We start from the raw sequence: 18272 nt of genomic DNA on the forward strand, positions 1-18272 counted from the left end.
ATCCTTTCAGCAGCTGTGGAGATGGACAACAGAGAAAATCAAATACTTAGGAGTCATAGAGCTATACAGCACAGAAACAGGCCCTTCGGCCCAACTCATCTGTGCTAACAAAGTTGTCTAACAGAGCTAGTCCCATTTGCCTGTGTTTGGCCCACATCCCTTGAAATCTTTCCTATCTATGTAACTGCCCAAATTCCTTTTAAATGTCATAATTGTACCTGCTTCAACCACTTCCTCTGGCAGCTCATTCTGGATACTCACCCTCTATATGCAAAAGTTGCCCCTCAGGTCCTTCTTAGATCTTTCCCCTCTCACTTTAAACCTATCATACACTTGAGCTGAGTATATCAATACTGAAAGTTTGCACTTACATACCACCTAATAAGATACCCCAAGGTACTTTGGAAGAATGTTATTAACGAAGAAAATGAACAAAATAATAAAAATACATGCACTAAACATCTCAGGAATTTGAATCTTGTGTTTCTAAAAGATACTCCAATCTCTTCTTCTTGATGAATCTGTTCTTTACCTCACAGGAGATTCAATGTTACTGAAAAATATTCTAATTCCAAAGTCTATGTTGGCACATGCACTTGTGGAGATAAATCAGTGACTTCTACAATCACAGTTGTGAACAGTGTAAAGGAAGCTTCCAATTTACTACCTTGGGGTACATTATTATGTGGTATTTAAATGCAAATTGTTAATATTGATATGCTCAGATAAAGTATTTCATGACCACTGAAGACAAAATTCAGCTCCAAAATTTTGAGGGACATGGTTCGATTTTGGCCCAGTCTGACCAAATCCTGAAATGGATCGTACAACAGCATTTAATAATGTTGAAGAAGAAAAATATTACTGTAATTTTTTATTAATTACATTGCTTAATACTTAACTTCATCTGCCTTTGATATAACCTGATCACTGAATCCCAGTTTGGGTATCGCCAGGGTTATTTGCCTTCAGATTTCATCTCTGTCTTGGCTTAAACATGAAGCAAAGACCTTAATTCTAATGGTGAGATAACATCAAGGCAGTAACTGACTGTGTGTAAAACTGATATCAATGTGCATCAAGTGGAAAGCACTCCAATGGTTGGCGATGTACCTTGTACAAAGGAAAATGGTTGTGTTTTGCTTGCAAGAGCTAGACAAAATTCAGGAACAGGCTGACAAATGGCAAAAATGACAAGTACATTAATTCCAAAATCACCATCTTCAACCTGAGCAAGTGTAACCACACCCCTTTCTTGCCGACTGCTCCACCATCAATATTCTGAGGGTCAACATTAACCAGGAACTCAGGTGGACCAACGATGCAAATAATGTGGCTACAAAAGCAGATCAGATGCTTTCTTTCATGTGGCGGTGATTCAACTCACAACACCCCAAGTCTTTTGCATCGTCTACAAGGCGAAAGTCAGGAGCATGCTAGAATACTTTCCATTTGTCTAAGTAAGTGCCACTCCAACAACACTCAACAGCATCCATTTACAAAAGCTCAACGGCATCCATTACAAAGCAGCCAGCAGCCTCCTTCATTGGTACCACCGAGATTGCCTAAACTGTTGTTCCCATAACGACAGTCGCACTGTAATTGTAGTGTGTGTCACCTACTAAATGAATTGCAGTACTCACCCAGGCTACTCAGACAGCATCACCTATACCCATAGTAATCAAATTTCTGGCTATATAAAGTCGAGTAGATGGACAACTTACAAATATTCACTGATAATATCAGCAATCAAAGATACCACTTTGAAAAACCCTGCAAATCCTAGTGCCCGACTCACTGAAAGCTAATGCTGTGTTTCATGTTCTTCGGCCATCCAATGTGAAAATATTGCGACATAAGGAAATTGGAATTCATGTCAGTGCTCACACTGGAGTGAAAATTGGAAAACACTTCTTTTCTTTTTATCCTGGCTGGATGAAACAATGGGAATGTTTCCATCCCATTTATGTAAGTGTTCAGGCTGCTGCTATGATCACTGAATCTACTTGTAGCCAGCTGTGGCAGCCACCTAAAAAAGATGTTTGGCTACTTACATTAGATCACAACGGGAGTTGCTGAAGGATTCTTCTGTATGATGTATTTACAATCGGCCAAGCAAGAATCAGGCCTGCTGTGTTCATAATCCTTCAGTACTCTCTGCTGTTGCCAGCAAAAGTGTGCAGGAACACTCTACTGTTTCTACCAGTGGTGAGATCACTCCTTCCCAGCCTTTACCAGCTCTAATTCTTCTCCAGTGAGCTGCCACTGGCAAAGTAATTGGCCTGACATTTGACATTTGCAAAAGACAGCTTGGTTGTAAAGGTATAACCAAAACCTGCAGCTAATACATAACACATTAGATGGCCTAAAGCCCATTATTTGGCTACCCCCAGGCTCCATTATGGCATACGTGCATAACTTCCCATGGCTTAGGCAGGAAAGAACATTCAAAATCTCAGATGCATGTGCGCTATGTTGACTCATCTATTTTTATCCATTTGCAAAGAAACATATATCTACACCCAAAATAGCTTCAATTGGTCCACCTGAATTTTTTTTGACTCCAAGCACTTTTATAAAACATTTAGACAAAATGTTATTGCAGCCTTCAGAGGATTACACATATGTTTTTGCAATCTTAGTAAAACTTGACCCCAGAAAATACAGCTATAATTATGACAGGCTTGTGGTTTCTCAGAGATAAAAGCAGTTACACAAGTTTCAGGTTTTACGCATTTTTTAAAATATCTATTATTCTGAAATTCCAAACAGCTTGAGTAATTTTATGTGCTTGTTAGTTGTAGGGTTGAAGAATATTTGGGAGACAGAGGACATTTTGAAATATTAATGGAGAATGTTTTCTGCCTTCCTTTTAAGTACATTTGAAGTAGTATGTGCAAGTGATGGATTATAATTATGTCATCTTATTTCACAAGACTGTCTTTTGGCAAGATCACTGCCCAAATGCTTTTTTTTTGCTCTTCTAATCAGTACTCCACATAATAAAAGATAACAAACAGACACAGTGGATTTCATTTGGTTTTATCTATTTTTGTATGTATCATTTTGGGCTTAGAATATTTTATATAAATATACCTGATCGTATATAATCACACATGCAGACACAAATATATAGGCAGACAGATACAACATTTAAAAATATCTCTGATAACTTATAAACAGCTGCATTATATTTCATCTACACTCTGTCTAAGGTTTATGCCAATCTGTTCAAAGCCCCAAACTTGGACAGTGTGTTTCAAAAGCTCATTTGGACTTTTCACCTCAGAAATACTTGATCTAACAAGGGAAAAGAGGTAGGAATGCATAGCAGATTTGTCCTTAAAGTTAATAAAGAGAAGGGAAGACTGCCAAGGAATAAATGTTGCTATTGATTTATTACATACTAGCTGAAACCCTACCAAAATTTATGATAGATTGTGTCAATTTTCTTAGATGGAAAATGATTTGAAGTTCAGAGTCTGAACTTGCCAGGAATAATTGACAGCTCTCATTTTGCAGACCTAAATATAACATGAAACCAACTTCAGTGCAATAGTATTACCGTTTTGAATGTAGTTGCCTTCAGAAGCTTGTTTCTGTTCAGTTTAGGCTGTAAAAACAAAAAAAAAGAAAAAAAAGTATAATTGTTTCCTATTTCAAAACTTGATCCAATCTGGATCTACCAGTTCTTTTATTTTCCTCAAGCATCCAGCTATTTTCCTGCAAAAAGAATAATTGCATTAGCTCTAGACAGTTTTTGAAAGCTGTCAATATCAGTTTTGCTCTAGGTTCATAGGCAGAGATAGCTTTTCTCCTGTTGAAGTTGCATATAGGGAAAGTAGGTTTTTAATTAAAGATAATTTTGTTTTATGGATCACCATACTAACTTCTTTTAATTAGTCAAGCAACAGGAGAAATACTACTTGTGAAGATTATTATAGTTAAAAACCTGTAGTCATAGGCTACTACAGCACAGAAACTGGCCCTTTGGCCCATCTAGCCTATGCCAACCTGATCTTCTGCCTAGTTCCATCTACCTGCACCCAGACCATACCCCTCCAAATCCCTCCCATCCATGTACCTATCCAGACTTCTCTTAGATGTTACAATTGAACCCGCATCTCCAACTTTCGCTGGCAGCTCGTTCCACACTCGCACCACCCTCTGTGAAGAAGTTTTCCCTCAAATTCCCCTTAAATATTTCACCTTTCACCCTAAACCTATGACCTCTGGTTCTAGTCTCACCCAACCGGAGGGGAAAAAGCCTGCATGCATTCACCCTATCTATACCCCTCATAATTTTGTATACCTCTATAAGATCTCCCCTCATTCTCCTGCGCTCCAGGGAATAAAGTCCTAACCTATTCAACCTTTCCCTATAACTCAGGTCCTCAAGCCCTGGCAACATCCTTGTAAATTTTCTCTGCATTCTTTCAAGCATATTTGTATCTTTCCTGTAGGTAGGTGACCAGAACTGCAGACAATACTCCAAATTTGGCCTCACCAACGTCTTGTACAACTTCAACGTAACATCCCAACTCCTGTACTCAATGCCCTGATTTATGAAGGCCAATGTGCCAAAAGCTCTCTTTACGACCCTATCTACCTGTGAAGCCACTTTCAAGGAACTATGGATCAGTATTCCCAGGTCCCTTTGTTCTACCACACACCTCAGAACCCTACCATTCACTGTGTAAGTCTTACCCTGGTTTGTCCTCCCAAAGTGCAACACCTCACACTTGTCTGCATTAAATTCCATCTGCCATTTTTCAGCCCATTATCGTTGCTGGTCAAGATCACGCTGCAAGCTTTGATAAGCCTTCTGTGCTGTCCACTATGACCTCAATCCTGGTGTCATCTGCAAATTTGCTGATCCAGTTTACCACATTATCATCTAAATCATTAATATAGATGATACACAACAATGGACCCAGCACCGATCCCTGCGGCACACCACTAGCCATGGCCTCCGGTCAGAGAGATGACCATCTAGTACCACTCTCTGCTTCTCCCGCTAAGCCAATGTTGAATCCAATTGGCTACTTCATCCTGAATGCCAAGTGACTTAACCTTCTGGACTAGCCTCCCATTTGGGACTTTGTCAAAGGTCTAAAATCCATGTAGATAACGTCCACCGCCTTTCCTTCATCAACCTTCTTGGTAACCTCCTCGAAAAACTCTATAAGATTGGTTAGACATGACCTGCCACGCGCAAAGTCATGTTGACGATCCCTAATCAGGCCCTGTCTATCCAAATACTTATATATCCTGTTCCTTAAAATACCTTCCAATAATTTACCCCTGCCTGACATCAAGCTCACCGGCCTATAATTTCCTGGCTTATTCTTTTATAGTCTTTCTTGAACAACGGAACAACATTAGCTATCCTCCAGTCCTCCAACACCTCACCTGTGGCTAAAGACGTTTTAAATCTTTCTGCCAGGACCCCTGCAATTTCTGCACTTGCCTCCCACAAGGTCTGAGGTGATACCTTGTCAGGCCCTGGACCTTTATCCACCTTAATTTGCTTCAAGACAGTCAGCACCTCCTCTTCTGTAATCTGGATATGGTCTACAACTTCACTACTCTTTTGCCTTAGTTCTATAGTCTCTGTGTCTGTATGGATGCAAAAAATTCACTTAAGATCTCCCCCATTTCTTCCAGCTCCATGCATTGATGACCACGCTGATCTTCAAGAGGACCAATTTTGTCCTTTGCTATCCTTGGGATTCTCTTTCACTTTCTCTGCCAGAGCAACCTCATGTTCTCTTTTTTCCCTCCTGATTTCTTTCTTAAGTTCGCTTGCATTTCTTATACTCCACAAGCGCCTCATTTGACCCTAACTGCCTAGACCTAATATGCACCACCTTCTTTTTCTTTACCGGGGCCTCAATATCCCTCGATAACCAAGGTTTCCTAAACTTGTTAGCTTTGCCTTTTACTCTAACAGGAACATACAAATTCTGTACTCTCAATATTTCACTTTTGAAAGCTTCCCACTTACCAAGCATCTCTTTGCCGGAAAACAGCCTATCCCAATCCACGCAAGCCAGATCCCTCTGATGCCTTCAAAATTGGCCTTACTCCAATTTAGAACTTCAGCCCAAGGACCAGTCCTATCCTTCTCCATAATTATCTTGAAACTAGTGGAATTATGATCACTGGATCCAAGTGTTTCCCCACACACACTTCCGTTACCTGCCGTCTCATTCCCTAAGAGGAGATCCAGTATCCAACTCTCTCTAGTTGGGACCTCTACATATTGATTAAGAAAACTTTCCTGAACACATTTGACAAACTTGATCCCATCCAATCCCTTTACAGTATGGGAGTCCCAGTCAATATGTGGAAAGTTAAAATCACCTTCTATCACAACCTTATATCGCTTGCAACTGTCTGCTCTCTCTCTATAAATTTGTTCCTCTAAATCCTACTGACTATTGGGAGGTCTATAATATAGTCCTATTAACACAGTTATCCTTTTTTAATTCCATAGTTCCACCCATATTGCCTCAGTAGACAAGCCCTCCAGTATGTGCTCTCTGAGCACTGCTGTGACATTTTCCCTGATGAGTAATGCCACCCCTCCCCCTTTAAAACCTCCGTCTCTGTCATATTTTAAACATTGGAATCCCGGAACATTGAGTTACCAGTCCTGCCCCTCCTGCAACCAAATCTTACTAATGGCTACAACATCATGATTCCACATAACCTGAGGAGAAATCTGTACAGGTGAAGCAGCTATGATAACCTCCATCCATGTTACCCAATTCTCAGGTTGCAGATAACAGAGTCAACTGGATTGGGATATGAGTAATAGAACAATTTTCTGTATTAGTATTCAAGCCAAAATACTGAAAACTCTGGTAATATTTCTGAGTGTCTAAAAATGCAATGCTCAACTGCAGAAATATAGGCAAAAATAAAAGTTTTTAATATCTTTCTAGAGAGGGCAACACGCTAATATTACATCAACAGTGGCTTATTTCTTACGTTGTATTTCTTTAAAGAAACTATTATCAGAAATTTAACTTTCATTTTTGTTTCTATTTTTGCCATTCTTTTTCATTTTTCCATCTATTTTTCTCTCTCTATATATCATTTTTCAATCCCCTTCTCGGGTTTTCCTTGTCTCTTTGTTTCTTTTTGGCCAGTTCACTCTGACTTAAATCAACTTGCTTCCCACTTGGATTAATATAGGCATAAATTGTTGTGTCATGACAGTGATTCAACAGATCCAATTAACATAATTGTTGTGAGAATCATCTGGTATATCCATCCCTTGTCATGAGCATTTGGATACATTTTGATTTCAGATTGCTGTCATTAAATTTGAATAATCTGACTCCTGAACCCATCTGGAATGGAGCATTACTTCACAATAATGTAAGGCAGACAGGTCGACTACTGAAAGGAGAAATATGAAATATGTTATTCTGTTTGAAGATACTTAAATATCAAATACAGAGGTTTGCATATTTTGTACCTTCAGCAACAATGGCACTGAGCATAATTGAAAAAATGGAAAATGATCATGCCAATTTAAAAAAAGATGAGCAGTGTCTCCCATGAGAAAAACAAAATGTTGTTTTACAGCCATTTCAGAAATGGTGTGTGATTTCTGGACATTGCATCAATCCAAAAAGAGGCATGGGTATTGTATAACAATGAAGAACCAGAAAGAGAAATGCAGACAAACTTAATGCTTTTGTTACTTCAGGAAGTGCCAAATACCAGTGTGTTGGAAGCATGACTGAAATAATCCTGAAGCTGCAGATCTACAAATGGGCAAAAAGAATATCCTTTGTGTATATCCTAAGGGGAAAAAAACAAATGCTTAAGATATTTATAGGTTTATCTGTGGAAAGAAGAATATTAACTAAATTTTAGCGCTATGTTTTCCTCTTTCAAACTTCCAGCATTTTTGTATATATAAGGGTAGATATAAATGTATCATTATTAACTATTTATAAATAAAGATACATACTAAACATACATTTATATAAATCGGTATATATAAATGGAGTTAAGGGACAACTAATTCAATTAGACCATGTAAAACAAAGTAAACCTGTCTGCATTTATTATTGTCTAAATGTTGTACTATGTAAAAGTATAATAAAAGTTATTTTGCTTATGTGAACTTGGTGAAGGTACTGATCATTAACTTAACTTCCATTTCTCATTTTTTCTGCAGATAATTTTATGAAAGATTTTGAATGGATAATTACAAAAAAAATAATGCCTGTTCCGATGTCTTAGTGTTATTCTTATCTTCGTTAGTTATTTTCTATTATTTATCACTTACATTTTATCAATTGTAATTCAGAAGGTGAAACCAACCAGTTGTTCCATATTTCCCAACCACCTACTTAGGACTCAGAATTACATTAGTTTAACGCCTGTCTCTGATGATCTGAAAGCCAATACCAAAGGCAATTTTCCATCTAAATGCCAGGCAGAATTTTAAGCTATGACATTATCCTAGAATATTAGATGCGATTCTCCACGCATTTTGCAGTTGATTCTGTCAAAGTTAGGAAGCACAAGACATTGATCGATGTGGTCAGCAGCCAAGTTCGATGTGTAAAGCATGGAGTGTTAAAGATGGCTGCTACTAACTGGTCATGCTTATCTTAGGTATCCATTCTCAGCAAATTGCCAGGAACAACAAGATCTCTGCCAGAGAAGAACAAGAGCAGGGAACTGAGCCAAGTATGCGACTAGACTGCAGCGGGGAATAGGGACGGTTGTGTGATCGAAGCATGGCTGGAAATGGGGCCAGATGTGCAGCCACACACAGCCAGGAATTGGGGCCAGATGTTCAGTTACAGCCAGGACTGGGGCCAGATGTTCAACCACACACAGCCAGGGAAGGGGCCAGAAGTTCAACCACATACAGCCAGGACTGGGGCCAGGTGTGCAGCCACACACAGGGAATGGGGCCAAATGTTCAGCCACATACAGCCAGGACAGAGGCCAGATGTGCAGCCACACACAGTCAGGAATGGAGCTAGATGTGCAGCCACACACAGCTAGGAATGGGGCCAGATGTGCAGCCACAGCACCAGGAATGGGACCAGATGTGCAGCCACACACAGCCAGGACTGGGGCCAGATGTGCAGCCTCACATGGCCAGGAATGGGACCAGATGTGCAGCCACATACAACCAGGACTGGGGCCAGATGTGCAGCTGCACACAGCCTGGGAAGGGGCCAGATGTTCAGCTGGGGGCCAAGAGTCAGAAGCCTGCATGTGGCCGGGACTAGGAGGTGGAAAGCAGAGCGTGACAGGGAACATGGGCAGGTGTAACCAGAGGTAAAGGTGGTTACAGGGCTGCAGGAAGGGTGTCTGTGGGAGGGTGAGAGAAGGTCAGAGAACAGTGACGGAGACTACAAAGTGAAGTGATTTGTGAAAAGGGAGAATGAAAGGTGCGACAGGTCAAGAGTGGATAGGGGTTGACAAGGGTATCTGTATCTGAGCCCACTGTATGTGTTTGTCACTGTGTGTTAATGCATGTGTACATGCACATATGCGTGTGTGTGTGTGTGTGTGTGTGTGTGTGTGTGTGTGTGTGTGAGACTTTGAGTATGTGCCTAGTGGCACCTACACATACACCATTCAATGTATAGACATTAATATCCATGCGGCAGAGTATGGTCTCCAGCTGTCTTGGTTTCCCCTGCCACTGCATCAAGATCTCACACTGGCAGGTCCCTGTGGTAGCTGGTGTGCAATGGTTACAGTACCTCATATTAAAAAATCAAGCATGGGTACCTTCCAATTTTCACTATGATGCACAGCAAAATAAGCAATTGAATTATAGTGATGTTGGGGGCAGGATTTAAAGGAGACATTAAATGTGTATATCTTAATCAATATATCCATATTACTGGGTAAAGATAACAATGTTCCTGTCATGGTCACCCATGGCAATTAGATGTTTACTCAAAATCTACTGATCAGCTGCTAGGTCAGATTGATCACAGCCCTTTCCATCCCTGTCTGGAGCCTTCAGCAGACATTTGGTGATATCCTGAACTAGGTAAATAGAGGTGGGATTTTCTTCTGCAGCATTCTGTGTGCCTGCTATCAGGCAGTTTAAAGGACTGTATTTTCAATCTTACTCACATTTACATTATGCAGGATAAGTTTCTACAACACTGTTGTGTAGTCTTTCCAAAAATACATTCCAAATTATAATTGGTATTTAGTCAAACATTACTTTTTATGGTCAATAAGAAACTTAAGAAGTAATTGCATAATTCTGCTGTTCCCAGAAGTGTGCATCATTATAGAGAAAACGTTTGGCCAGACAGTAGATGTACAGACCATGATATCCAGGCTAGTTAAAACCCAATGGGATTGTTGGAAAACTGAACAGACTATAGAACTTAAAAAAACAACAGCCATTTAGATAACTTTCAACTATGTACCAGTATTGTAATTAGAGTTTCCTGTGACAAAACTATCTGTTTGACCTTTACTTTAGTTTATTGAGCCTGAAGAAACTATGCATGCTTCCTTGAACTAGATCCATGGAGAAAAGGTAGAAGAGTGGTAGAAGAGTACTCATGTTGCCAGCATGAGACCCTAGAACCAGCCTCAGAGCTCAAGGCCATTAATGCTTGGGTGCAGACTCCAGCTGCTCAGCAATTCCAAAGGCAGTCTTATCCAGCTAGATGTTGTCATTGTAATGAATACTGGTTGGCAGATGATGAAGGAACTGACATATTGACATCCTGAAAGATCAACAAGTGCAGCTCCTGTGGCATCACCCCCATTATAAAATGGCTGTGACTCTTCACTTCTACTGATTTACAGAAATGCAGACTATAGATGATGAGGCCCTGTCTGAATAATCCAACAATCTAAGTATCTGGTCCGCTTGTTTATCCTGGATGGAGCAGAAATTGATGTGCTAAATTCAGGATGGCTTCTTCTAAGCTTCCATGAAAGATCAAAGGCTAGTTTTCTGTGAAGGTTTAGCTGCAATGCTCCTGGAGACTGCAAAATGGTACTCAAGGTCTTCGATATTCTTTCTAATACATCATATATTCTCTTTCTTTTCATGGCCAAAGGTCTGTATCTACATCCAGACGGTTGCAAGAACACATTCCTTTTTCTTTCAAGTCAATCTCCTGGGCCATCCGTACAACTCTAACATATTCAAGCTTACATGTTATGTGTTACAGCAGGGGCAAGGCTCTCTAATTCACAATCTATAACTGGCCTAGAGAGTTGTATTGCTTAATGATGTCTCCTAGGGAGGGAGATTATCCTGAGGCTTGGAACACACAGCAGCTGAGGCAGCATCTGTGGAAAGAGTTTCAGTTAATGTGTTTCTCTTTCCATAGATGCGGCCTGACCTGCTGAGTGTTTCTAACATTTTCTGTTTTCCAGCATCTGCAGCTTTTTGATTTTCATAACTCTAAGGTTGTTTATCAGATTTTTTATTGCTTTCTTTCATTCAATTATGGGAAGTGGTCACTACTAGCAATCCATATCATAGATCATGTCAGGCTTCTTGCATGTTGTTGGAGTGTATCCCTCCAAACAGATACATATAATTCCATCACATGCCTTGTAGATGTTTGAAAAGCTTTGGGATGTCAGGAGGTGAATCACTTGCTGGAGAATGAACAATCTATGGCTATTGCAGGTGAACACCCAGAGAAGTGGTTGGACTCTTTCTTCTTGGAGATGCTCATTGTCTGCCACTTGTGAGATAGGAATGTTACATGCAACGCATCAGCCCATGCCCGAATGTTGTCTTGTTTCTTCTGCATGCAGGGATCAGCAGCTTCATTTTCTGAGGAGATGCAAATGAAACTGAACATTGTGTCATCATCAGCGAACATTCCCATTTCTGACAGAAGTATGGAAGTCACAGGTATAAAATAGATGGGAAGAGAATTAAGTGCGAAATGAGGAAATTTTTTTTTGCACAGCATGTGGTTGGAATCTGAAATGCACTACCTGCCGACGTGGTGGAATCAGGTTCCATTGTGACTTTAAGAAGCAATTGGATAAATATATGGAGAGAAGAACATTTGCAAGGCTACAGAGAAGAGGGCAGGATGTGGAAGTAGTGACTTGCTCCAGCAGAGAGCCAACATGGACTTAGTGGCCTCCTACTGTGTTGCAACCATTCTATGATTCTGTTCAGGAAGGTCGGTCATTGATTGGGTCTGGGGCATCACCCTGAGGAACTCCTGCATCAGGGTCCCAGGTTATTCAGAGGAAGGGAGGGAGATGAGTAGTGATGACAATAAGTGGCTGGGAGTTTGCACAAGCAGTGTTTAACAATAATGCCTGTGAGCATATTGGTTGAAGTTGCAATTGCTTATGCTTTAAATTATAAAATGTTGTTGTGTTGAGCGGAATCACCAAGCTGAGCACCTGTAATATTGTTGCTTAGTAAGCTATTTCAAGTGCACCCTGCTTTACTCAATGATGACAGTAATGTTCGGTGTACTTCCCTTAACTTTTCTCTCTTTCATGTCGAACATTGTCTCCTCAGGCAGAAAGTTATGATTGTGAACATATGTGTCTTCTGTATGCAGAAGCTGGAAAGAAGAAGGGAAAAGATATGAAGACAATGAGTGGCCTAAATATGAATTGACAATAGATTTGTGTAATGTAGTAAAGACATGAAAAGTGGGTGATTAAACTGTGCTGTTATTGGAAGCCGTGGTGGCAGCAAGCAGAAAATACTTGGATGGGATGAGAGTACAGTACCTTCTGAAAAATGCTGCCATTCACCTGTTCAATTGTGTGTGAGAGCCAATAGACATGCATCTGAATACCCATACGCTGTCTTCAAGGAACTGAAGGAATATCATTTGAGCATGGTAGACATTTAAAACTAATCCTTATTGAAAAATCCAACTTGCATAATCATGTGGTTTATGAATTGGAATTTGATGCTTTTGTTTCCTTCTGGACTGCAGTAAAATTCTGTTAATAAAAGTCCTTTTTTGTAAATCCTTCATTTGTTAAACATCAATGGTTTTCTGGATTGCACTGAGTTGTCTCTATTTTATATTTTTACATTTTACATGAACATTCCTTATGCATTTGAATGCTAAATAAGACAACGTATGAGCAATGTCAAAATAATTTTGCTTCAACTTTTAGCTTTGAGGTCCTGGGAAAGAATGATATGATGGTATAAGGAAATCAGTGGGAATCACTGGGATCTGGATTCTTCCCAAGGAAAAATAATTTGGGAAACACAATTCCCCTAGGGAATAAGTCTATATTTGGTTGGAGCTCATGGAGGACAATCAGAAGAACTGACCAGGACCTGGACCATCAATCTTATGGAGCCTATGTTAGTCATGGCCTGACACATTTTCTTTAAAGCAGGAGAGAAACTTGCATGAATTAGGATATGGAATGTTGAGTTTGAAAATCTGGAGTAAGGGAGAACAGGTTTTGAAAAGGGCTTGATTTGTTCACCCTGGAGCGATTGGTCGATATTTTGATCTCCAACGGAATTTGTCTTTTTCCTCTGTTCGTGACTTGAGCAATTTTTTTTCCAAAATGAAGCTCTTTTACACAAATTTGGTGGATTCTTGGTTACATTCCAACCTCTTCAATTGACTGTGTCATCTAAGGTAACAATTAACTATTAAAACCCTCTTTCTTTCAGATTGTTGCCAACTGCCAAAAATGCAGACATGTCCATAAGAGAGCAAATAGTGGGAAATGCATTGACACTGCATCTGTCGGATGTGTTCACCCACATTGGAGAAGGCAAGTTATGAGTCCCTTGGTCATGCAGTGGGAAATGGAATGAGATATGGATATGTGTTTTCTGTATCTTAAATCCCCTGCCTGTTTGGCCATTCAGAAAGATTATGGAATTGGAATTGGATTATTATTGTCACTTGTGCCAAGGTACAGTGAAAAACTTGTCCTGCATACCGTTCATGCAGATCAATTCATTACACAGTGCACTGAGGTAGCACAAGGTAAAACAATACAGAATGCAGAGTAAAGTGTCACAGCTACAGAGAGAGTGCAGTGCAGGTAGACAATAAGGTGCAAGGTCATAATGAGGTAGATTATGAGGTCAAGAGTTCATCGTATCATACTAGGGAACCGCTCAATGGTCTAATAACAGCGGGATGGTAGTTGTCCTTGAGCCAGGTGGTATGGGCTTTCAGGCTTTTGTATCTTCTGCCTGATGGGAGAGGGGAGAGGGGAGAAGAGATAATGTTCTGGGTGGGTGGCGTCTTTGATTACATTGGCTGCTTTACCGAGGCAGTTAGAAGCATAGACAGAGTCCATGGATGGGAGGCTGGTTTCCGTGATGTGCTGGGCTGTGTCCACAACTCTCTGCAGTTTCTTGCAGTCCCAGGCAGAGCAGTTGCCATACCAAGCTGTGATGCATCCAGATAGGATATTTTCTATGGTGCATTGATAGAAGTTGGTGTCAAAAGGGACATGCCAAATTTCCTTAGCCTCCTGAGAAAGTAGAGCTGCTGGAGAGCTTTCTTGGCCATTACGTCAACATGGTTGGACCAGGCCAGGCTAGTAGTGATGTTCACTCCTAGGAACATGAAGCTCTCAACCCTCTCGACCTCAGCACCATTGATGTAAACAGGACCATGTGCACCACCTCTTTTCCTGAAGTCAATGACCAGTTCTTTTGCTGACATTGAGGGAAAGGTTGTTGTCATGACACCATGTCACTAAGCTTTCCATCTCCTTCCTGTACTCCAACTCATTGTTATTTGAGATCCAGCCTACTACAGTGGTGTCATCTGCAAACTTGTAGATGGACTTAGAGCAGAATCTGGCTACGCAGTCACGAGTATAGAGTAGGGGGCTGAGGATGCAGCCTTGTGGGGCACCAGCATTGAGGATAATTGCGCCAGAGGTGTTGCTGCCTATCCTTACTTACTGATTTTCTGGCTGATCTTCTTCAAAATCAGCTTCCTGTACAATTGTATATCATTTAAGGAGTGGAATGAATTGACTGTGAGGGTCCTCATTTAATTCTAGACAGCAGATCTAAGATCAGGGAAGGCAAATTTTTACTCTGATGTAAAAGAACTGTTGGTTAGGAAAGCTCATGGACTCAGGAGGAGCTGAAGTGAATTATTCCAGATTTTTGACTACAGGCAGCCCCACGTTACATCCGTTCAGGTTAGGGAAATCTGTCCTTACGGGACTCACAAATCACTATCCAAGAATCCGAGATATGGGATATAATTCCATCTTATGGAATTTATGTGAGGAAAATATTAAACAAACACAAAATGCAGAAGGAGCAACAGACTTTGTCTCTTTTTTTTCAACTCGCATTTCTTGACACGTGCAAATCATGTGGCTTTTTTAGCACGGTGGTTCATTTTGTTGTGTCTCAGCTTTTTTTTCATGAGTTTCCCATATTATTTACCCTTAAGCTGCCGAAAGCAGAGCCAGCATGTTTATCTGCAAGTTTTAAACCTAAATGACCACTGTTATCTGCTGTGAGTTATATCAGTAAACTCTCTTACTTATATTTGATATGCTTATAAAAGTGTATGCCTCCATTCAAACTGAAGGTTGGAAGGTGATAAGTGGAGGTAATAAGGTACATATTCAACCTCTCCCTGCTTCAATCTCAGGTTCCCACCTGTTTTAAGAAGACCACTATCATCCCAGTACCAAAGGAAAGCAAGGTAACATGCCTTAATGACTACCGACCAGTGGCTCTGACATCCACCATCATGAAGTGCTTTGAGAGGTTGGTCATGGCACGCATCAGCTCCAGCGTACCAGTCAACCTGGACCAATTGCAATTCGCCTATCAGTGAAACAGATCTACAGCGGATGCCATCTCCCTGGCCCTACACTCAGCTCTGGAGCATCTGGACAGTAACGACAGATAAGTTAGACTATTGTTTATTGACTACAGCTTTGCCTTCAATACAATAATTCCAAGCAAGCTTGTCACCAAACGCAGAGACCTAGGACTCAACACCTCCCTCTGTAACTGGATCCTTGACTTTCTAACAAACAGACCGCAATCAGTGAGGATAGGCAGCAATACCTCCGGCACGATTATTCTCAACACTGGTGCCCCACAAGGCTGCGTCCTCAGCCCTCTACTCTACTCCCTATACACTCATGACCGTGTGGCCAAATTCTGCTCTAACTCCATCTACAAGTTTGCAGATGATATCACTGTTGTAGGCCGTATCTCAAACAGCGATGAGTCGGAGTACAGGAAGGAGATAGAGAGCTTAGTGACATGGTGTCATGACAACAACCTTTCCCTCAATGTCAACAAAACAAAAGAACTGGTCATTGACTTCAGGAAAGGGGGCGGTGTACATGCACCTGTCTACATCAATGGTGCTGAGGTCGAGAGCGTTGAGAACTTCAAGTTCCTGGGAGTGAACATCACCAACAGCCTGTTCTGGTCAAATTACATAGAAGCCATGGCCAAGAAAGCTCACCAGCGCCTCTACTTCCTCAGGAGGCTAAAGAAATTTGGTTTGTCCCCTCTCACCAACTTTTACTGATGCACCATAGAAAGCATCCTATCTGGATGTATCACGGCTTGCTATGGCAACTGCCCTGCTCAGGACCGCAAGAAGCTGCAGAGAGTTGTGGACACAGCCCAGTGCTTCACGGACACCAGCCTCCCCTCCTTGGACTCTGTCTTTACCTCTCATTGTCTTGGTGAAGCAGCCAGCATAATCAAAGACCCCACCCACCCGGGACATTCTCTCTTCTCTCCTCTTCCATCGGGTAGAAGATACAGGAGCCTGAGGGCACATACCACCAGACTTGACAGCTTCTACCCCACTGTGATAAGACTATTGAACGGTTCTCTTATACAATGAGATGGACTATGACCTCACGATCTACCTTGTTGTGACCTTGCACCTTATTGCATTGCACTTTATCCATAGCTGTGACACTTTACTCTGTACTGTTATTGTTTTTACCTGTACTACATCAATGCACTCTGTACTAACTCAATGTAACTGCAGTGTGTAATGAATTGACCTATATGATCGGTTTGTAAGACAAGCTTTTCACTGTACCTCGGTACAAGTGACAATAATAAACCAATACCAATACCAAGGTAATAAGAGGCTGCCACCTCCAGATTATAGGATCTGTAGTCACTTGTGCCTCCAAATGCAGCTGCTAAGATTTGCTTTGGAAACTGACAAGGCAATCCCTTAAGTGGTCCCCTGCCATAAACCAGCAGCTGTGGTACTATCATTACTGTTGAGAGAAAAACATCCCATAGGAACACATCTCCACTTATAACATTCTGCTGGGATTCAATGGGAAATAGCGTTTTGCATTATGGAAAATCGCAATACTGATGGTCTTCTAGGAACACAACCCCTCCATAATGTGGGGATCGCCTGTGTTTCTGCTTCTCTGCCTTTATTCAAGTCCTGTTCCAAGTAAATATTCAAGGTGACATCCAACACCAAGTGGAAAAGGCGAACTGTATTCTACACTAAGCAAAGCGAATAGCAAAGACCATACTTAGCATTATGAGTACATGGAACAGAAGAATATTGAAGTTGGTCACAGATATTTACCCTGTACAGGAACCAGAACAGGAAAGCTTAAGATTTCTCTTTAGGAGTCAGGAGGAAACAGTTGAAAAGTCAAATTAAAAATGCTGGGGAAACTCTATTCAGGTACAAAACAGAAGCAAAGAACTATCAAGGATCTGGAGTTTATGAAGCATGAAGAACAGCCAGGAAAATAGGGTAGCCCAGAGGTGGTGAAAGAAAGTTTCAGCAGCAAATGAACTGGAGGTGGACATTACTCTCCAGGTGGAACTTGGGAGGCTTCACATTTGAAAAGTTAGAAAATGTGAAGAATGTAGTCAGAAGTTAGGCAAAGAAAGCTTGAGGAGGCATAACAGTATTATTAATCCAAAGCCCTGGAGTGCAATTGTTCCACCATATTTTCCATATGTTTTACACCCTTCTTCCCTTCCCTTTGGCAGTATTAAGACCAACATCCTCATCAATGTTTGGATATTCACCATGCCATGGCACCTTTCATGCTCATTTCTGATTTGGAATTGTGCTTCCCAATGAGAATGCAAATGCCATTGTTACCATATTGATACATTCACAAATCACAACTGGCAACTGATCGCAGCCATGTGACCAAATGGATAGGACATCCCTACTCCTCTCCTCCTCCTCACCCATGCGTTGTGTTGAACTCTGTGTTACTTTTTCACGCCTCCAGTTTGTGCAACACTGTGATAAAACTTTCACGTACAG

General features: G+C 41.0%; 1 protein-coding gene across 3 annotated transcripts in view; it reads right to left on the reverse strand.

Annotated features, from left to right (window-relative positions):
• Window positions 1–18272, reverse strand: part of pdgfc (platelet derived growth factor c) — a 227696-nt gene that overhangs the window by 38849 nt on the left and 170575 nt on the right. For 2 of the 3 annotated variants that reach the window (XM_052041808.1, XM_052041802.1), the window contains one exon: window positions 3566–3613. The exons of the other annotated variant lie outside the window; for it this stretch is intronic. In XM_052041808.1, coding sequence (XP_051897768.1) covers window positions 3566–3613 — 48 coding nt within the window. The remainder of the gene's footprint in view (window positions 1–3565; window positions 3614–18272) is intronic. 3 annotated transcript variants of the gene reach the window in all.

The sequence above is a fragment of the Pristis pectinata genome, chromosome 2 (assembly GCF_009764475.1).
Source record: "Pristis pectinata isolate sPriPec2 chromosome 2, sPriPec2.1.pri, whole genome shotgun sequence".
Taxonomy (NCBI): domain Eukaryota; kingdom Metazoa; phylum Chordata; class Chondrichthyes; order Rhinopristiformes; family Pristidae; genus Pristis; species Pristis pectinata.